Here is a 22,972-nt window from a genome sequence, read left to right as displayed (position 1 = left end):
ATTTGATTCCTTGACGTCACACAGAGACTGCAATGTGGTGTCAGTGGTGTGCAAGTCATGGTATAAGGTGGAGAGGTTCAACAGAGAAAGTGTATTCGTAATGAATTGTTACGTAATTAGTTTGGAGAAGTTGATCAAGAGGTTTCCTAGAGTTAGGTCTCTAACGTTGAAAGGAAAGCCCCATTTTGCGGACTTCAATTTGGTCCCATATTGTTAGGTCCCTGTGTCTTGTCAATTTCATGAACAAACATGGTACATCGAGTTGTAATTGTTCCTAGAATTTTGTCTTGCTTGCTCGAGCGAAGGACTCCTAGCTCGAGCGAAGAAACTTGTTCCTAGTAGTTTCACTATCTGCAAAAATACTAGGAAGAATAATTGTGCGCTCGAGCGAAGGAAGCGTGGCTCGAGCAAAGGCACTTAAGGAATCCACGCGTATTTGTTTCATCACTAGACTGAGAGATCCTTCGCTCGAGCGACCGTCGCGTCTTTGTTTGCTATAAAACTACGTTTCAGTCTGGTTTAAGGGCATGACTTCCAGATCTTCTTTAAGGGCATTAGGGTTTTCTTCTGGAGTAGCTGTGCTAGTTTTCTTTGATGTTTGGTTGGGTATTAAAGTCGTGGTTTGACAAGTATACATCAAGGAGTTGATTGATCAGTCAAATACAAGATTGTTATTCTTTGGTGGAATCCAGAGAGTCAAGCATGGAGTATTCGAAGGTGTTCGAAGCTGTGCATAGTCGTTGATTCAATATGGATGTTGTGGATTCAACATCAAGCTGGTCAATTCCGAGATGAAGGCGGTGGTGAAAGAGATATAGATTGTCGAAGACAAATTAATTGCGTTTGGGTAATTTGTTTCGATAAATTTGTATTCTTTCTTTCTCTCATAGTGGATTGATTAGTGGCATTTCGTCCGTGATTTTTTAATCACAATTGGAGGTGCTCCAATTGTGGTTTTTTCCACGTAAAATCGGTTGTGTTGATTTATTGAGTTTGAAACAACGATTTAAATCACTTTCGTACATGCTAGATGATATAGATTGTTAGTTTTAATTGTTTGGGAATTATTGCAATTAATCTTGAACCGAATCACGAATCACTTAGATTTTTCATGCATGATTGGGGAGTCTTTGTGTACCCATGGATTGAAGCCATGGCCAAGAATGGTGTCAATCTGGAGGGTCTAAGCTTAAAGAGGATGCTGGTTTCCGATAAGGGTCTTGACTTACTTTCTTGATCTTTTGCAAATTTCAAGTCTTTGATTTTAGTTAGCTATGAAAGGTTCACCACTGATGGCATCACTGCCATAGCTTCCAATTGCAGGCATATATATACTAGTACTATGTATACATCACAGTTTTGTTGTTCTACTTTTTTTTTTTTTTGGGACATGACCACTAATTTTTAGCTGATTTGCTTCATTCCTGATAGGAGTGGGCGCAGGTCGGTTGCGGCCACGGAACCTCCAATCCGCCATCCGTTCACCAGATTAGGGGATTGACTATGGTATATTAGTTTCGCTTTGATTGTCTTTTTTAGTACACGATATTGCTATGGTTTTGGGTACTTAATTTTCTTTAATATTAAAGATTTAGCTGGAAGTGGGAAATCACTACCAATTTCTTTATCATTTTGGTTGGGGGTGCACATTCAAGCAAGATCGAAGCTTGATCTACTTCTAGATGTGATGAATATTGAAGCTCGATTTTGCTAGAATCGAGGGCTTGCGTGTTTGAATACGTGGATTGATCACTTCAATAACCATTTTTATCAACTTTTTGCTGTTGTTATTATTTCATTGTCTTTACTGCTGCTATATATGATGGGTTGGTAAGTCTTGGATGACTTCTCGGTTATTCTATGTTTGTCATTCGTCTTGTTCAGTTGTTAAATTCGGTTTCCATTCTTTGCTTGAAATCCAAACAAGTTCCTATTTGAATTTTAATGTGTGTGTGTGCGTGTGTGTATATATATATATATATTTGTATCTTAAATTTAGAAGGAAAAAAAAAAGAGAAAGTCATTGCCATGTTTGAATGTGTGTACATATATACATATATTTGTATCTTAAATTTAGAAGAAAAAAAAAGTTGTTCCCATGTTCGAATGTGTACATATATACATACATCGATTAAACAAATTTAGATATTAATTTAATTGGATTTTATTTTCTTTGCTAAAATCAAAATATGTTTGTATGTGTGTATATATATGTATATGTTCGTATATATGAGATTTGAAAAATCAATTAAACTGTGTATTGTTTTGTTTGAGTCTGGGTATTACTTTTTCTCAACAAGACTCTGGAGGACATTATGGGCATTCAATATTTATCTTTGATGACATTAGCAGTTTTTATTAGTTGTGTGAACGGCAACCAAAAAATGGGAGAATCTTGATATTGTTAATTAAAGTGGAGGAGGTTTCAGTAATTATTGAAATCACATGGGAGGTCCCTCTATTTGTCAGAAATCTCAGGAGAGGTAAGTGTAATTTACCCTAAAAAAATTAATATTTTAATTATTAAAATTTATAAAATATACCACTAATTTATAATTATTTTAAGAAACTTCAACTGAATGGAAATTTTCCCAAATTATTATCCAGCTCAATGCTAGAATTTCAAACCAATTTTATGAGTAATCAACAAGATTCCATAATGCTCAAATCTGCAAAGCTGTCAAATTCAGATAAGTGAGAGAACTTCAGTTCAATAACATGCTTGGATAGTAGGAATTAATGACACTGCATGGATCAAAAACTTCACCACCATAAAGAAGAAGAAAATAGATCTATATATGGATAGAATTAAATATGCAGAAAAGCTGAAACTTAAGGACTTGATTTTATTCATCAAATAGAACTACCTTTATATAGGCTCATACATAACAAAAAATAAAATTAAAGTAGGCACTACTTAGTACTAATAGCATAAAAGTAGGCACTGCACGACATTACTCAAATGTGCAAAACAAACTCCTATAGACTAGGTAAATAAAAACAACCTGTAGAATAATACTCCATTATTAATCAAATCCTAAAAACTAGGAAAACCAATTCCTACAGACTAGGACAACTTTGACTGACTCAATACAGAGAAACAAACATGCAACACTAAATTATTCAACAAACCCTCCCTTAAACTGAAAGTTTTAAGACTTCAGTTTAATTATGCAGTACTTTCTTCATGCAAGATTCTCCAATGTGCAAACTCCCAGCGACTTCCTTAAATTGTGAAAAGAAAAGGATCTGAGATATTTAGTAAATCTATCAGCCAGCTGACTTTCACTTCTGTAATATCTCAAATCAATTGCTCCATCATTACTGAGATCTCTTAAAAACTAATACTTCACGTCAATATGTTTGCTTCTTCCGTGTAGCGCAGGATTTATGGAGAGTTTGATGGTTAAGCTGTTGTCACAAAAAATTGTTGTAGCTCCCACTTGCTTGAAATGTAACTCTTCGAGAATTTTCCTCAGCCAAATAGCTTGGCAAGCACATGCTGTTACAGCAACAAATTTAGCTTCAGTGGTGGAGAAAGTGATGATTAGTTGTGTAGACACCCCATTTTTGACTGCCCACAAGACTTGGGCGCTTCAGGTTTAACACTTGATGATGAAATACTGCGCTGTACAAACCTTCGATTTCCTTAGCAAGAAGCTTCGGTTTTGAGTTTCAGAGCCTAGAATCTTGCACCTCCTTTGGACTAAAACCTATTTTTTTTCTAGCCAAACCACTCAGAGGCCTGCTAGCTAACAGGTGGCCGGCAGGCCAATTTTTAGGGGCGGTCGTCCCCCTATAGGACCGGCTGGCCATGTTTCCTGGCTGGCAGATATTTTGCTGCTAACTGTCCCTCCATGTGCATGCATTACACCAGCTGGCTCAATACAAATATTTCTGATAGAGGCACCTGTTTTTCTATATATGCTTGACCATCTCTTTTGATTTTAGGTTAGAAAAATTTGATAAGAGCCCAAAGCTTGCCAAACACTCTCACTCTCTATCTTGCAATATACATACACTATACATACACTGCTTAAACCAATATTTTGAGTCTTCTTGCTGAGATTATTGAGCTAAAATTTCAGCCCTTGAAAGTGAATACCTTGTGGTTTGTGAACAAAATAGTAACTCCTTTTCAAGAGGTATAACTTTTGCCATCTTTACACTACTTCTTCCTTCTCTTTTCTTGCTACTTTTTACACTGTCTTTGGACTATTTTTGTGGGCTGAAACTTGTGATTTAAAAGCTACTAAGGGTGGAGGGGTTAACCATCCTTCCTTGAACCTTGTTCCAAGCTTATATCCTTCTGTTTCCCATTTGTTTCTCAACTTTTAGCTATTGATTTTCAAAGTTTCCAGAGGCTAAAACTTGTGATTTTAAGGTCTAAAAAGTGGAGGGGTTGGCCACCCTTCCTTAGGCTTGCTTATTACCCTTGTTCCCTTCTTATTTTTTGCTTACTTTTTCTAACTTTCCAAGATAATTTTCAGCACTGTTTTTACTAATTTTGGGGTTGTTTTAGTGCGTTTACTTAGTTTATGCTTTGCATATTATGCTTGTGCTGTTGTAAGTCCTTATAGGTTAGGTGGTTTAGCCTCCTTCATTTCATAGTTTTATTTCATAGTTTTAATATATGTACTCACACTTATAATAACCATCTCTGCAACCTCCTTCATTTCTTGTTTTTTTTTTTCTTTTTTAAGAGTTGCTTTAAACAATTGATTGTTGTTCAAGGCATGAGAAAGGACCTTCCATGCTTAATGGTTTATTCTTTTCGGAGGTTTATTACCAGGGTATTACATCTTTCTCATGCTAAATGCAATTTCTTGTTTGACATTTCTTTTCATTAGTGGACGTAATTATCACTTTTGGACAAAATGAATAAAGAATGGCAAGGTAATGTAAAAGAGGTTAAAATTGGACTAAAAGTGGTAACAAGGGCAATAAAATTGGTTTAGGTTCAATCAGACATTATATTGAACCTACTGCATCTCGAGTCATTACATACTCCTTAGTGATGCTAATGATTCGAGAAGCAATGTCTACCACTTCCCTTGAGGTAACTCCATGATAGGGAAGAGGTTTTGTTGGTCTTTTATTTCCATTTATTGAGCCTTTGTCCCATTAATTCATAGATCATCACGCAATGAGTTTGCGTCAATTGATGGTTTGCTCATCGAGTCTACCCCATTTGATCAGTTTATGATAGGGAGAGGCAGAAAAGATAAACACCTCTTGGAAACACTCTGTTTTTGCTCTGTTTCATTTCTGTGGCAACAGGGCAATGCCAAAAAATAGTGGCCGGCCACCCTTCCATCCAACCGGCCACTCTATTTTATGCAAGCAATGTCACTTTCATGGAAGAACAGAGCAGAAGCTGAGGCAAAAAAGGATTAATTTTTTGACTGCAAATAGAACAGTTTTTGGCAGCAAAACAAAGAAGTTTTCGGGGTGGATATTCTCGTTCATGCATGTGCGACTCTTCACTTCCCGTGGGCCGTTAAATTAATGCTTAAATAGTAATATGTTGTACTTAATTAGTAGCTTCATTCAAAACTTGTAATAGCTAGTTAAGTAGTATTAATTCATTACTTTAGAATTGTAATAATTAGTCTAAGTCGGACATTCAGACCCTCTTGTATGAGGGCAAACTTGTAATATTGTGTATGTTTTCCAACCCCCATTCTTTCTCCCTTTATTTATATGTTTATGATGATAGTATCATGTTTTACATTTTCATGTCTCGTATCTATTTTTGCATGCATTGGGGTCGGTTCATCATTCTAACCTTGTTGTTATTCCCTACTTAATTGAATACGTGCACTATCGCATACTTTGAGTTGCGCCATATGTCATGTTAAATAAACTGAACCTAGTAGTTGCATTTTGTATGTGTTGCATTAGTCACTTACATAATAAAGCATACATTTTTCTAACCATTTTCTCCTATTTTGGCTTGCCTTGGTTGAGTACTATGTGAGTGTTTTTTGCTTTAGCACATTGCATGTATGTTTGTGTTGCTATAATCAAGCATGTTTACCATGAGGACAGGTCCTTAGTTGATATAACTCTTGAATATCGGTGGATGAAGGCTTTTTCGCTTAAGTTGGGATGATTTGATTAATGTGCATATGAGCTTACTTTTTGAAGTAGCACATATTTAAAACTCTTTTCACAAATATAAAATCAAAGCATTCCAAAGTGAGTGACTTACTCTATACTTGTGTGCCTCACATAGTAAAGTTAGCACAATAATCGAAACAAGAGCATATAATGTACATGAAAATCACATCATGATTAGTAGAGGCTAATCATTGATCGGGTGAGTAGGGGTGCTTAATTCATGACCTTCCCCTCTCATACCTAAGTTCCCGAGCCGAGACATTTTGGTTATGACCGACAAGTGGCCTTTGGCACGAGTCACGGGTTTCCTAAATTTCTCAAAAAATATTTAGGTGGCGACTCTGAAATCTGGCAGTGTAGTCCATTTCTGGCATCCTTAATTATTAAAATGGATTTTTCTAAAAATTGCTGAATTTGGACTCATTCGTGTTTTATCTGTTTCATATTGCACTTATGAAACTAGATTCAAAACCACGAGAGACTGAACTGTAGGGCTATAATATCCGAGAAGACTAAACCCCTCCGAGGACCTCAAAATGCTAGCTACATGTTGCTTCTTAGATGACCACGAAACAACCTCTGTACCTAGTATAAAAACATAACCCAAACTACCTTTTATCATCTTGATCTTCTACATAATCGCTATCAGTAAACTCAATCAAATCTAACCTTTTACCTTTCTTGTAGAGTAGCCCAAAATCTTTAGTTCCTTGGAAGTAATGAAAAATATTATTAGCAGCTAAAAGATGCAGCTCTGTTGAATTCTCTATATATCTACTGATTAGACTCTCAAAGTGCATTACTTTAAGTCTTGTTGTAGTTAAATACATCAAATTGATTAAGGTCGAATTGTGCAACACTGAGGCCATTAATTAAAATCTCTTAACTTTTCTTGCTTTTCAAACTATACATTTTATACGTGTTTAATGTCAATCAGGTTTGTATACAATGGGAGTATAAAATGAGCAAAAATGCAGAGAAAATTTATTCCCGCACTTGTGGTCATTACCTCGCAGCCAAACAGGGCCCCAGTTTTCCCGCACGTGTGGAGGGTTTTTCTGTACATGCGGCCGTACCTCAGAAAACATGCTCGATGTTTTAAACCTGTTAAAAAGAAGAGGAGGTATACAAAAGAAAAAAATAAAGGCTGGTTAGGGTTATGCTATTTTTCCAAGGCAAAGGGAGGCTAGGGTTTTGAAGAGAAAGAAACTTGAAGTGTGAAGGACTTCTTCTATGATGGCTTCTTCTCCATTTACCTCTTTCCACTCCTCTATGAGTGGCTAGGCTCCTTTTTCTAGGGTTTTGATGAAACTCTAGCCAAGTAAATAGGGATTTCTTTTTGGTTTTCTCTTGTGTAATGGTTTGAACAATTGTATGGTCTTTAAGAAGCTTCAAATATATTTTTCTTATTATTCTCTTCAAGTGTTCTACTTTCTATGATTGTTGAATGCTTTCCATACAATAGTTTTCTCTATTTTCATATTCAAGGTATGAGACGAGCCATACTACGAGGGATGAACCGTTTTGCTACTGTAGTTTAGAGCGAACGATTTGTACCACTTGAGATGGTTCGTGCCTATACATTGAATGTGATAATTTTTTTGATCAATGCTTTGAACTTGCAGTTGCGAAGTATTATTTCGTTAGAACCAGAACATAATTGACTTTAAATTGAAACCTTATTAACGTAACTAGTGGTGGATTCATTATCCTAGATTTTCCCCAAAATCAGTTTTTTCATCCTCACTTTTAATTAATTGTTTAATCGCTTTGTTTAATTTAGTTCTCATTAGATTATAAACCAATCATATTTTAATCAAAATTAATTTAGGAAATTAACCACTAAATTAGTCTAATTTCTCGTTTGTTCCAGTGGATCGATACCTTGACTTACCACTATTTTAAAGAATTTGGTATAGTTTAGTGTTTATTTTTTGTGTGTGAAACGACCCATCAAATTTTGGCGCCGTTGCTGGAGACTTCTACCGAAAATACTTAATTTAAAGTTATATTCTTATTTTAATCTTTAGTTTAGGATTTTATGCTTTCGTGTTGCTAAGTGTGTGGAGTTTTTGCAATTGGAGCTATCATCGAAGTGCTAGCAGGGCACAACTGAGCTTTAAAATCAAATCATAGCACCAAAGTGCATAAAAAAAAATAAAAAAAGAAATACTTACAAGCAAAGCATCAGTGCTAAACATAGAGAGCTCAAGTGGAGATTGGAGACAATGGTCTACACGTCAAGCACCCGCAAGACGAGTAAAACATTTTCGTTAAATCGTTGTGAGTATTTTCTCCTTTGGTATTTTGCTTTCATAACTTAGCGCACAAGAGTAGGAACCTAGTGTGTGTGTGTGTGTGGTGTATCCACAGGTGCCGTTCTTGCCACCCTGAATTTGGTAAATATGTTGGCTTATTTTAAATGGAAAGAATCACAACCTCCATTTGACCTCACTCTTCTCAAAAGAAAAATATTAAATTTTACTCAAGAAACGGATGAGTCATTTTGTCATTGTTGGGAACGATACAAGAGCTATGTAGATGTTTGTCCACAACATGGCTACAAAATGACTCAACTCATTGCTTTTTTTTACAATGGGTTAAACTCTCAAACAAGTTTATTTGTAGACACAATGTGGTCAACTGAAAATTTTGAGATGCTCCCAGCTAAGGTGTGGATTTCTTTTGACCAACTCGTTCAAGACTTTCATAAGAGTGCATGCTGTGAGATTTTTGAAAATGAGTTACAAATTGAACCTAGTGAAGCCACAACACATCTCTCCAGTGATCCAACAACGGATATGGAGTTAGTATTTTTGTCACTTGAACCTACCGTTGCACCCAGAGATATGACAAATACTCAACCCATAGTTTTGGCCCCTTATGTGGATGAAATTGATAGGGATTTAATTGTAGAAAAATTATAGTGATAAAGTAAATCAGCATGGGTGGGATTTTATTTTTGGTTTTGATCTAATTGTTTCCACCCATGAGATTTCTTTACACACTATACTTTTCACACACATATTTCTCCACTCTGTTAATCATCATCCCACAAGTCATTTACAACCTAGTCCCACACTATTGGATGGGTTGATTTATTTTCATTCAGTGACCTATATCTCACAAATTGAGGGGAAAGGCTTTTGTTTTCGATTTAAAAAATATTTAGATATATTGTGTGCTATTGTTTTTGTCTTAAAAAAAAACACAAAAAAATACAAAAAATAAATAAATAAAAAGAAAAGACAAAAGACAAAAGACAAAAATAGTATTTTGTGTAGTGTGTGTGATTGCGTTTATTGTGTAGGAGACTTTAAATCCTCTAAAGGTGTAATTCTTTGGTGTTAGCCGTGCTCGAACGGCATCTGAGGGTTTGGTATAGCCACCTAACTATGTTTGTAGTGAGTTACTAGGAGATCAATTGAGACGGTGGAAACTAGAGTTCGAATGGCAAAGCCTAGAACGCAAAGGTTTAGAATTTCCGAGACTAAAGTCTGGTTTGAATACCCAGGGGTGTGGAGATTGCTTCAAAACCACCCCGGCTTGAACTCTGTATGGCAGCCCCATAGTTTGAGTTAACCTTAAGTTCCTTGATTCTGGACACTAAATCAACCTAGTCTGTCACCCTGTTGGAGAATAAAGAAAGTTACAAACATATTTAGAGAGAAAAGTAGTACCTGTGGTTTTCACGTGAAGATTATACCTCTGTTGAGCATTTAGTTATTTTTGAAATACTATATTTATTTCGGATGTCAAATGAAGGTAGAAATGGCTTGAATTGTTTTGGATGTACTTGGGTTAAGAAAAAAAAAAAAAAACCCGCACGTGCGGCGAAAATCCAAAACCCAAGGTTACATTCTGCTTAAATTGTAGGTGCAGGTGTTTGGTGTGGCAACCGAGCCACACGTGTGGCCTGGGCCCCACACATGCGGAGCATCGTTTCACAAAAAATAAAAAAGAAAAAAAAATTGTATGTGTGTGTGTGTCGCTATTTGCCTACCTGAATGTGCCCCTACAATATTTAGTAATATTCTCTCTTTCCTATTTACTTCGCATCTACTTCCATTGAGGACAATGTCATATTCAAGTTGAAGTATGAGGGTATTTTCTTTTAAGCATTTCTATTTGGCTCATAAGTCATACTTATACATACTTCACTTGATTGCATTACTTCACTTGATGTTGACTTGTGGCTAGTAGGGTGATGATATTTGCATATGTTAATTGGGAAGCATAGTAGACTTGTATGAAAAGGGTTTATTGGGTAAACACTCGCATGTGATGTTTGCACTAGGATAGTTATTGTGGTTGTGGTATTAGTATTAGTACACTTATCATGAGTATGCCTTGATTCACATGAACACACTATCATAATGATAGCCTCTCTATTATAATCCCTGGTGTACATCATTGATAATTGCTAGTGTTGCAAGAAAGAATAATGACTAGCCTTGATTCTCAAAATAAATAAATAAAAAAACAGAAAAAAAACACTTGATTCGTTTTGGGTTCGTAGCCTCTTTAACTCGAGTTATTAAGCCCGTATGGGTGTCTCTACACCTAGTGCCCTAAAACTGTCTGGTTTGGGATTCATTGGCCCAATACTTGTTACATGGTTAATTAAAAAGCTTAAGGGACTTAGACATTGCACAGTGAAGGAAAAATAATGAAAATGACTTGTTCAAATCAGTAGCCTTTTCAGCTTGAGTTATTAAGCCTGTGTGGGCGTCTTCACACCTAGTGCCCTAAAACTGTCTGGTTTGGGAGTCATTGGCCCAATACTTGTTACATGGTTAATTATAAAGCTTAAGGGACCTAGACATTGCACAGTAAAAGAAAAATAATGAAAATGACTTGTTCAAATCAGTAGTCTTTTCAGCTCGAGTTATTAAGCCTGTGTGGGCGTCTTCACACCTAGTGCCCTAAAACCGTCTGGTTTGGGAATCATTGGCCCAATACTTGCTACATGGGTTGATTAGAAAGCTTAATGGATTAGGACAATGCACAGTCTATTCAAAAAAAAAAAAAAAAAATTGAGAATCCTGATTACAAAAGTTTAATCTTGCCTGTATTTGTTAGGGGTTATTATGAGTTATATTGGGCTATTATAGTGGTCAGTTAACTAGTTATGGAGATTGCATGTTACACCGACGTTACTGATGATGTGTTCTACTAGTATTCACAAGTATATCGAACTTGATTTGTGTAATACTGAATTACGATCTCTGCTCAATAGATTCCTTCATGCTTGATTACTATGCATTCAATGACTCATCATGTCTGAATATTCCACTGTAGTGGCACATAAGTTAATTCTTGCGTGGTGTAGTGTGATGGATTATTATTGGATAGATGTGAATGTGTTCATGTTTGTAGGTATCATTTCTGGAAACCCTGACGAGACTTTACTCCTCCACTTGGGGTAACTTTGTGATTTAAAGGCTTGTTGCAAGCGCTAAATGCAACCGTTCTTCTCACGAAATAGGAGATAGTTAGATTTTGTTTAAGTTTATTTTTCTTTCTTTATTCCTTGCTTGAGGACTTGCAAGTTGTAAGTTAGGGGATGTGATTAAGGTTGAATTGTACAACATTGAGGCCGTTAATTAGGATATCTTAACTTTATTTCCTTGTAAACTATACATTTTATGCCTATTTAATGTTAATCGGGTTTGTACACAATGGGAGTATAAAATGAGCAAAAATGCAGAGAAAATTGCGGAGGCCCATTTCCGCACGTGCGGTTTTTACCTCACCGCCAAACAAGGCCCTAACTTTCCCGCACGTGCGGAACCCTCGCCGCACGTGTGGTGACATTTCTCGCAAGTGTGGCCGTACCTCGAAAAATGTGCCCCAATGTTTTAAACCTATTGAAAAGAAGATGAGGAATATAAAGGCAAAAAAAGGCAAGATTAGCGTTCTGATGTTTTTCCAAGGAAAAGAGAGGCTAGGGTTTTGAAGAGAAAGAAACTTGAAGTGTGAATGATGTCTCCCATGGTGGCTTCTTCTCCATCTACCTCTTCTCACTCCTCCATGAGTGGCTAGGCTCCTTTTTCTAGGGTTTTGATGAAACCCTAGCCAAGTAAATAGGGATTTCTTTTTGGTTTTCTCTTGTGTAATGGTTTGAACAATTGTATGGTCCTCAAGAAGTTTCAAATATATATTTTTTAGTATTCTTTTCAAGTATTCTACTTTATGTGATTGTTGAATGTTTTCCACACAATAGTTTTCTCTGTTTTCATATTCAAGGTATGAGACGAGCCATACTACGAGGGACAAATCGTTTTGCTACCGTAGTTTAGAGCGAACAATTCGTATCACTTGAGCTGGTTCGTGCCTATACATTAAACGTGATAATTTTCTTGATCAATGCTTTGAACTTGCAATTGCAAAGTATTATTTCGTTCGAATAGGAACATAATTGACTTTCAAATTGAAACCTTATTTACGTAACTAGTGGTGGATTCATTATCCTAGATTTTCCCCAAAATCAGTTCTTTATCCTTACTTTTAATTTATTGTTTAATCGCTTTGTTTAATTTAGTTCTCATTAGATTATGAACCAATCATCTTTTAATCAAAATTAATTTAGGAATTTAACCATTAAATTGTTCTGATTTCCCGTTTGTCACTATGGATCGATACTTGGACTTACCACTATTCTAAAAAATTTGATATAGTTTAATGTTTATTTTTGGTGTGTGAAACGACCCATCACAAACTACCCACAATTGTCTTATAAAGTGTGTTGTCCACCTTCTTTCCTCTATGATCTTTGTGTAGCTTCAAGCCAAACTCAATTGGAGTACTTACAAGATTACAATTCTTCAGTTGAAACCTGTCCAAAATTTCTCGCACATACTTCTTTTGAGAAATAAAGATTCTAGTGGCAGATTGCACCACTTCAATGCCAAGAAAATAATGCATCATACCAAGATCAGACATTTCAAATTTAACCATCGTAGACCTTTTAAACTTTTCAAATGACACTGTTATTGCCAGTAAATATAAGATCATCTACATATAAGCAGATAATGAGTATTTTCCCTCCATCACCAACTTTAACAAAAAGTGTGTGCTCATTTGGACATTTTTGAAAACCTTCTTTCAAAAAATAAGCCTCGATGCGACTATACCAAGCCCGTGGGGCTTGTTTTAATCCATATAGAGTTTTCTTTAATCTATACACTTTATGCTCATCTTCAATCTTAATATAACTAGAAGGTTGATCAACAAATACATGTTCTTCCAAGTTTCCATCCAAGAATGCTAACTTGACATCCAATTAGAAGATATGCCATGAATTTTGTGCTGCTAGTGCAATTACCAATTCAATTGTATCATGCCTTGCAACAGGGGCAAAAACTTCTTTATAGTCGACTCCAAACTCTTCCTTGTATCCCCCTTAGCCACCAATTGCGCCTTATACTTGTCAACTTCACTATTTTCACTCTGTTTTGTTTTGTATACCCACTTCATGCCAATGGTTTTGTGCCCTTTTAGAAGATCAGATAGTTCCCGAGTATCATTTCTTTCTAAGGTTGCAATTTCATCATTCATCGCCTTCCGCCATTTTGATTCTTGGACAACACATTCAAAAGTTGTAGGGTCACAATATGAAAATAAAGCAAAATGAGTGATTGGATCATCATCAAAGAGTTCATCTCCACTTACGTAGTCAATCATCTAAACTGGTCTTTTCCTTGGACGTTGATTCTTAGGTGGTTGCTCATTTGTTGGTGAAATCGCTGAAGAACTGGGCAAGTGTTCATCAAAGGACTGTTGCTGCATTTCAGTCTTATTCCCTGCATCATCAAAATCAACTGGAATTTGTTGTAGTTCTTTGTCCTTTCCAGTCCAATCCCACATATTTTCTTCATCAAAAACCGCATCTCAGCTGGTAATTACCTTCTTAGTAATTGGATTGAACAATTGTAGGCTTTAGAGTGTTAGCTTACACCAAGGTAGACACTTTTTTCTCCTTTGTCATCAAGCGTCTTCCTTTTCTCATCTAGGACATGTGCTATGCATCCAAAAATTTTGAAGTGATCTACAATTGGTTTGTGCCCACTCCAAGCCTCATCAGGTGCCATGTTTTGAACAGAAAAAGTAGGTCTTCTGTTCAACACATGAATGCTCCAATTTACTGCCTCAGGCTAGAATCTTTTTGGAATATTTCCTCATCCCAGTAAGTTTCTCACCATGTTAAGGATGGTTCTATTTTTCCTCTCCGATACACCATTCTGCTACGATGTATAAGCAGTTGTGAGTTCCTTTCAAATACCATGATCTTTACAATAACCTTCAAATTCTTTTGAGTAGTATTCTCCACCACGATTAGTACGAAGAGTTTTGATGGTCTTTCCTGTTTCATTTTCAACTCCTGTCTTGAAGCTTTTAAATGTACTAAAAGCTTCTGATTTCTCCTACAAATAAATGAGCCCAAGTTTTTCGAGTATAATCATCAATGAAGATAATAAAATATCTTTTACCCCCATTAGAAGGATGGATTTATCGACCCACAAATATTTGAATGAACCAACTCTAGGTCAGTTTTGGCTCTCCACAACTTTCCTTGAGGGCATGGAGAACGATGTTGTTTGTCAACAACACATTCTTCACAAACTTGAGAAGGAATGGCAATTTGAGGGAGGCTAGTAACCATATCTTGATGTTGAAGAGTCTTTAATATGCCAAAATTTAAGTGGCCATAGTGAAAATGCCAAAACCATGAGGGGTCTTTTACTTTAGCCATTAAACAAGGTTGAGTTGTTATCTTCAAAGGAAACAATTTGTTTGAACTCATTTGAACAATAGCAATTGCTCCTCTTGAAGTATCATAAATCTCATAGGCACCTTTTTTTAATAGTTATCACATAACCTTTTTCTTGTAACTAACCAGCACTTAACAAATTACTTTTCAAGTCAGGTACATAAAAAACATTGAAAATTGTTTCTATGAAACCATTCTTGGTTCTAATATTAATATCACATTTTCCCATTGCTTTCACAGTAGAACAATCATCAAAACTGACAGTGGAATGAAAGCCTTCATTTAAATAAGAGAAAGAAGCCTTACTTCCATACATGTGGTTGCTGCAGCTCGTATCCACATACCAAACATCTGATTCGAGTTTCGCACTGACATGAGAAACCATTAATAGAGTTTCTGCTTCCTTATTTTCAGCAAAATTTGATTTCTCGAACTTCTGTTTATCGTTGGACAGTTTGGTATAGCATTTAGACTAGTAATGACCAAATTTATGGCACATGTAGCACTCGATCTTGGATTTATCAGCCTGTTGATCGCATCCTCTGTAATTTGAGTGCCCTTCATCACCTTTAAAATCTGATTTTGCCAGCTTCCATCTCTATTGCCTTTAACTCCCCATTCTCTATCTCTACCTCTACTTATTCCTCTATAATTTGATAAATGAATAAATGTAGAAGCTTTTAGAGCTTGCTCATCCATAGTTGAACTTCGATTCATCTTTTGTTCGTGGACTAATAAGGAACTCTAGAGTTCATCAAGAGAGAACCCATCTATATCTTTCAATTCTTCAATTGAACAAACCACGTAGTCATTGGGGTCAATAAGTGTAGAATCTTCTCAACAATAGCCACATCTTCCATTTTTTCTCCATGAAATCGTATCTTATTTGATATCCCCATAGTCCTTGCACAATAATTGGTATTTGACTCACCGTCTTTCTTCTATAGAGTCTCAAAATCCCTTATCAATGCTTGAAGCTATGCACGCTTCACTCTTGAGGAGCCTTGATATTTTTTCTTCTTTGAATCCTAAATATCCTTGGAAATTTCTTTGCTAAGAATTATTTCCAGTATAAATTGATCAATGGCCTGAAATAAGTAATTCTTTGCCTTCAAATCTTTTAACTCCAGTCCTTCCAGCTTTGTTTTTTGTGCATCTGTGAGTGGCACGCCACCTGCAAGTGCTGCTACACCAGATTCAATGACTTGCCAGTACTCTTTAGACCTCAAGAAGTTCTCCATCAACATGCTCCAATGGTCATAGTGACCATCGAAGTGAGGGATTGTTGCTTGCACAAAATTAGTCTTTGTAGCCATCGTTTCCAGTAAAAAATCAGTGGAGATAAAATAGTTGCTGCTATTTTGGACTGTTTTGGGGACTATTTTGATGACTCACAATTTTGGGAACTCTCTCTTGCTTTCTCACAAACTAAACATGGCTCTGATACCGCTGTTACAAGCAATGAAGATAAAGAAAAGCTGAGACTTAAGGACTTGATTTTATTCATCAAATAGAACTGCCTATATATAGGCTCATACATAACATTAAATGCCATAAAAGTAGGCACTACTCAGCACTAATAGCATGAAACTAGGCACTGCACAACACTACTCAAATGTGCAAAACAAACTCCTATAGACTAGGTAAATAAAAACAACATATAGAACAATACTCCATTATTAACCAAATCCTAAAAACTAGGACAATGAATTCCTACAGACTAGGACAACTTCGACTGACTCAATACAGAGAAAATAAACATGCAACTCTAAATTATTCAACATTTCTAATATCGAATCATAATCGACCAGGTTAAAAACATTGGGCTGAACTCTTTTTGGGGTCAATGTAATAGTTATGAATAATTATGAATTTCAAAGAAAGGATAGAAGAATTAAACCTACTGTGGGCCATATAATACATTTTCAATCGAGTTGTTCATTTCCTCATCTTAGGAAGAAAAGAACTAAAATCAAAATACTAACAGCATTGCGATACATTAATACAAAACTTCTAACCCAACTACACGATCTACTTGTCACCAATACATGATAATTAGAGATCCCAAAAGCAAGTAAATCAAGGAAATCACAGCAGACAAAATAGAAACAGAAATTGGAACCCTACCCTTGTCCTTCCTCACCACCATCCCTTCAAGAATAGGGTAGCTCATTGATACAATGAAAACTGACAAACCAACTTGCACAAGCATCTCATTGAAACTTCCATTGATAACCACCATCCTAGTAACTCCTCCAAACAAGGATACTAGGTTTAGAATCACCAAGGCAACCGCTGGAACAATCAACATGTTTGATGCTTGGAAATCAAATTTACCCATTTGGTATCTCTTGAGTTGCTCATCATCAACAGCTTTATTGGTTGGTAGAAAACTAGCTTCTCTCATACCCATTCTCTTTATGAAAGCATCCAAACTTCCATAGAGATGACATGTGACTGACTTTATCATCCACATTCTCTGTTCATTGCGCCATGTTTGGATTGAACCTCCAGTTGAGAAGATCTCTTGGATGTGTTTGGATTGGGATGAGACGAAAATGAATGAAAATACAATGAAATACGAGCTTGAAACCTGCCAAACAAAAGAGATCATATTGGGTAGGTACTAAAGCCCTTCAAGTAGTGGCTAGGAACATTGGTTAAAATTTGTAACAATTTTGCTACAAATTCATAAACCAATCACATAATAAAACACATAATATTTATATGCAAAATTTAGAAAAATTTATTGTTGGGATCCACATCTAAAAGATCTTATTCATCCATATAGATTTTAGTTCTATGATCAATTTATGTATTCTCGGATTTGTTAAATTTGTATTGCCATAATAAATAGGACTCACATTATTGTTTTTATTTTGATTTTAGAGTTAATAACACTTTTTACTCCTATAGTTTAACTCAAATTTCACTTTAGTCCCTATAGTTTCAATTCAAACAAATTAATTCCTATACTTTGAATCTAATCTCTATAATTTTAATTTGAACAAAGTCTAGTTAGACAAAATTAGATCACAAAAAATTAATTGGATTAAAAAATGAGTCCCACATCCATTCTCAAATCTGCTTAAATTTTTGTGGCCCCACGTTCCATTTTCAAATATGCTTACTTTTTTTTTTTTATCTAATTCTGTCCAACTAATTTTTGTTAATAAAATTAAAATAGAAATAATAATGTTAAACAAATAGAAAAATTAATGATCTTGCTTACTATAATCCCAAAAACCGGCTATCATTAGAGGAATAATTGTAAGATTTATAAAAAGAAAATTGAAAAATTTGTTAGCACGTTACTCTATCAGAAATCAAAATTATGTAAAAGAGAAAAGGAATTCATATATATCGTGGGTAACAAACTAACCTCAGGGTACAAGGGAATGCCATTGAGAAGATAGAGCTGAGGAATGGTAGCAAAGCACCACAATGGAATGAAATAGAAAGGAAAGAATGCAAGTTCTGCATAACACATCCTCTCAAGAACAGATATCTTCTTCTTCTTCTGTTTTGGGCCATAAATAAGAGGACAGAACCTTGAGATGGCAACCTCAACCAAACCAGAACTCCATCTGGTGCCCTGAACCAACAGATCACTTAGATTTGTGGTGCTGGAGCCCAAAAAACCCGGCCTTGCCGGATCACAATACACTGAAATCCAACCTTTGCCATGTAAATTGATAAAATCTGTGAAGTAATCTTCCGCTACTGAGAAATACAAGAAACCCACCTGCAAATTGGAGCAAAGAAGAGACTTTAGTTTCATAGTTCAAAAAAAAATCTTGAAAATGAACAACAGCACTACATACTCAGAAAATAGACAAGAAAATTACTCATAATTTACAATCAAAGCCAAGATTCATTTATCAATTAGCCCCACAATAAGAAGGTGAAATCTATATCCTACATTTGATATTCAAGGTTTTTGTGTGTGCTGATTTCTGACCACACTGCCAAACAGGTACTCAGCTGGAGAACACTGGCAGAATAGATTGCGCCCAAACAACCTACCACAGAAAGATAAGACTTCGATGGTGGTTCGTGCACCCGGGGGCACTCCGACGATCAAGTCAGTACTCAATTATCTCTCAAAGATAGCAATCAGTGCTTAACTCACTAGCCAGAATACAAAAAACATACCTTAGACCCACGAGAGTGCCTTACTTTTATAGCCAGCACTAACCTTATCCCTGTAGAAGCCTAGCTTCAATGGACTCTAGCTCAATACTCATCTTGGACTCTCAGCCAGATAGAGATAAACTCCCTAAGAGTCGTATCTTTATCTAGACTGAGGCCCTCCCATATTCTAGGACTCTTGTCCCTTATCCGTTCATCTCGAATTCCGGTATCTCCGCAAATAACCTCGGCCTATTCGAGATAACCTCGGCACCATGACTAAGACACATGGCACCTCGGCTGGCACTTCGGTTCCACCTTGGCCACGTGTTGTCATTCACAAAAATATGCCCTCACAACTGCTCCCTAGGTTCTATTACCTCGGCACTTTGAGGTGATGGAACCTACATCGTTTGTTCACATAGCACATTGGCTAAGATTTACTCTATCCTTAATTACCGAGGTCATCACACGTCGTCTCCATATGACCAAGACTGCAGTCTGCTTTACCAATGCCTAAAAACCAAGAATTAAGTTTTTCAAGTTCTTTAACCAAGATCGTCCCTCTAGCCGAGGTTCGCGCTCCATTAAATCAAGAACTCCAAGAGTTTTATTTGCGCATCAGATATCACACACGGCTTCTCAACCATTTTTGCCATGCATCTTTTTCTCATTGTCTTATACCTGACACGTGCCATCAGGTTGCGTCGCTTCTGCGCGCACTGCCTGACAGGCACGTCGTCCGAGGCACATTCATTGTATTTTGCCTCCTTTTCATGTTTTAACAAAAACACTTCCCTCTTCCCGTCTTTTCACTTCATGTTTTTTGATTTCTCTCAAGCTTTCTCTCTCTAAAACTTCTCTCCCAAAAAACCGCCATTGTTTCAAGTTTTTCAAGCTCTGCATCTTGCTTCGATCACCTCCTCCGGCGAAGCATTCTCTGTCCTGCTCCACTTGTTATCGCTATCTGACTCCGGCGAGTTTTATATTGGCGTTTATCCCATTTGGTAAGTCACAACTTCCTCCCTTTTTAGTCTCTGCTTTACTTTAAAATCTACTGCAAGTTTCTATGTTGTTTATTGCCATTGTAAATCTATTTTGTTCTCTCAAATCCTTACTCGTGCTTTGAATTCCATTACTTTGGGTGCCAAATGCGCTTTGTTTGGGATTATAGTCGTTCAATCTGCTTCTAGGTATGCATACACGGTTCATGGCCCCTATGCACACATATACACTGTTCATGTGTGTAGACACCCCATTTTTGACCGTCCTCAAGACTTGGACGTCACCGCTTGGAACACTCGGTGATTATCCATGTTTGTGTTCGTTTGGAGTTCCCGGAGGTCTCGGCTCGCGCGCCTTGCCTCAGGATCTCCGAACTCGACTGTTTAGTGTCTGGTTTTGCACCAAACACTTGTGTTTTGCCTTGGAGGAGCAGGGAATGCCTTGTGAGGCATCCCCACACACCACCGGCAGTGGCTAGAGGTCACTGGCTGGTTTTTGATGCTATCGGCACCTTTTGTTGCCGGTCAGCACTGATTGTTGCCGGTCGGCACTGTTTATTGCCGGTCGGCACTAAATTTTGTCAAAATGACATTTTTGGGCAATCGACCACTGTTCATCTACTTTATGTACATATATTGTGCCAGCTGTGATAGCTGGCACCAACTCTGCCTCCCTCCATACACGTGTATGGAGGGATCTCCCTTTAAGCAAGCTTGTTGTATAAGCTTTGCAAGAGGGAGTTCTATAAGAGGACAAGCCTCCTCTTGGCTCTAGGTTAGAAATTTTGAAGGCAAAAACCAGAGCTTCCATAGATAGATACACCCTATCTCTATATCTCCCTCTCTCTCCTCCTTTGTGTGTGTTTCTTGGCCCAAAAGTGTGATTTTACCTTACTTTTGCACCATTACACACACTATTACACCTTGCTCCGAGTTTGAGGGACTTGGGGGGTTGGTTCTTGAGTTTTTGGACTGATTTTGATCAAAAGAAGAGGGCTGGACCATTTGTTCTTCAAAGGATCTTCAAGGGTGAGCACTTTACTTTAGATTCCCCAAACTTGCAATAGTTTTTTACCTATCTTGCTTGCTGATTTAGCTTTTGTGTATAACATAAAAAAGGCTTACATTTTCATGCTTTAGAACTTTCATTAAGGTTGTTTTGTGGTTTGAGTGCAAACTCACCTTATTAGGCCTTGTTTGGCCCCTTTTTGTACCATCTTTGTTAAGCTTTGGTCACTCTTGTGTCTTGGCCTTCTCACCACTGAAATCCAGTGGATTTTCAGTGGTGAAGAAGGGATTTTGAAGTCTTGCATAGGGGAGGGACACCCCTCTCCCTTGGTCCCTCTTTTGTCCTCATTTTTGGCTTAATATGGTAGCATGTATGCTCAGTTGTTTATGACTGCTTTTCAGAGGTTCTTAGGGTGTTTTGGATCATGTTATACCTCTGTCCTATGTTGGGTTTATTGCCCTTTTACATGAATAACATACTTGCTTTGAAATCCCATCATTTGGCTTAAAGAGTGCCATGGTGTAACACATCATTTGAGCATGATTTTAGTTCGGCACTAAGAAGTTTTTAGCATTGTTTTTCCATGCTTAAAGTCTGTTGGTTATCAATTTGGTCATGTTTGACATGTTTGATATGGTTGCTATGCATTTTGGCTTGTGAGCCCTCAAGTGTATGAGTCATAAGTATGCCTTAGTTGGTCTACTTTGATGAGTTGAAGTTGTTTGCCATGTCATTTCAGTCCCCAAATCATGCTAGCATGCTTGCATTCATCGTTCCTTTCATGCTTTGAAGATGTGCCCTTTTATGCTTTGAAATGAACATTATGCATGCCTAAGTATTTGAGCCTTCAAGGTTGCCATATCATTGGGTTTTAGGGCTGATTTCAGTGTATTCAAACTCCGTTTTTGGTTGCATAGCTCATACCATGTTGGCTTGGGGTAGTGATAGTAAGATGCTCCTTTGTTGTGCCTTAACTTTGGGCCTATTAGTGTGTATGCTTCCATGCTTGATTGTCCATTACTTTGGCATCTTTGGCCACTGTTTTGGGGTGTGGCCGAGGCCTCCCATTTCAGCCTAAATCCACTCTCGTTTATGGCTACATGTGTGAATTGTTGCCTCTAGTTATATGCTTGCATTGTGCCATGTTTGCATCTCATTCTAGGTTGCATTGTATCGCATTTTGCATGCTTAATACATCACCTTTGCATGTTTGGTTTGCATTGCATTTGGCATGTTTTACATTTTAACTTCATGTTGCATCTTTAAGTCAAGCTTGAATACATGCATCCCATTGTTTGGTTTGGGGTGTCAAACCAAACTCGAGGGGCGAGGAGTGTTTGTACTTCAAGTGAAAAAACACGTCTCAACCCTCGGTCGCCAATCCCCTTGACTCTAACATGATAGGGTCTTGGCATTTATATATTCGTTGCATGCATCTTTACATCAAGTGGCAAATTTAATCCCTTGGGCTATCATGCACCATTGACGGCTCGAGGATCGAGGGCCATGCTTCCCTGAGTTTAAAGCATGATAGGAAGCATGACCATGCTTACATATGCCTGAAATCCCATGCCATACTGTCTGTCCTCTGTTTGCTGTCAAAACTGTCTTCTGCAGGAAGTTTCTGCCGACCGGCAGAATTCAGTGCCGAGCGGCAATCTTTGAACAGCCGATTAATCCAAAGACAGCCGATGGAAATCCTGAACTGCCGGTGGGGATTTCCCCCAGCCGGTGGTACTCTGTGGCATGCAAGGAACCTGTCCTAGGGCTTTGGCAATTTTCAGAGAGACAAGGCAGTATAAACAGAGGCAGCAATGGTAGGGTACGGGTTTTTCAGGCGAGCCGGGTTTCGAGCACGCATCATTCGCGCATCCCGAGACAGAGGCTGCAGCCATCCCCTTCTTTCTTTTGCATTCTTTCTATTAATTAATT

At 37.2% G+C, this 22,972-nt stretch overlaps 1 protein-coding gene and 1 non-coding gene across 5 annotated transcripts in view; both read right to left on the bottom strand.

Annotated features, from left to right (window-relative positions):
* Window positions 1-8,579: 8,579 nt before the first annotated feature.
* Window positions 8,580-8,686, bottom strand: LOC114267991 (small nucleolar RNA R71). The gene has a single exon (XR_003631102.2). It is a non-coding gene; the product is annotated as a small nucleolar RNA R71 (small nucleolar RNA).
* An 8,098-nt stretch (window positions 8,687-16,784) lies between these two features.
* Window positions 16,785-22,972, bottom strand: part of LOC114267973 (quillaic acid 3-O-glycosyltransferase CSL1) — a 40,391-nt gene continuing 34,203 nt past the window's right edge. For all 4 annotated transcript variants that reach the window (XM_082877642.1, XM_082877645.1, XM_082877644.1 and 1 more), the window contains 2 exons: window positions 18,279-18,641; window positions 16,785-17,489 (listed from right to left, as the gene is read on the bottom strand). In XM_082877642.1, the coding sequence (XP_082733768.1) occupies window positions 16,935-17,489; window positions 18,279-18,641 (918 nt within the window). In that variant the 3' untranslated portion in view covers window positions 16,785-16,934. The remainder of the gene's footprint in view (window positions 17,490-18,278; window positions 18,642-22,972) is intronic.

Source organism: Camellia sinensis, chromosome 7 (assembly GCF_055761805.1).
Source record: "Camellia sinensis isolate YWXY chromosome 7, ASM5576180v1, whole genome shotgun sequence".
In the NCBI taxonomy this organism is placed as follows: domain Eukaryota; kingdom Viridiplantae; phylum Streptophyta; class Magnoliopsida; order Ericales; family Theaceae; genus Camellia; species Camellia sinensis.
The sequence above is the reverse complement of the archived record's forward strand: the minus strand, read 5'-3'. Positions and strand labels throughout refer to the sequence as shown.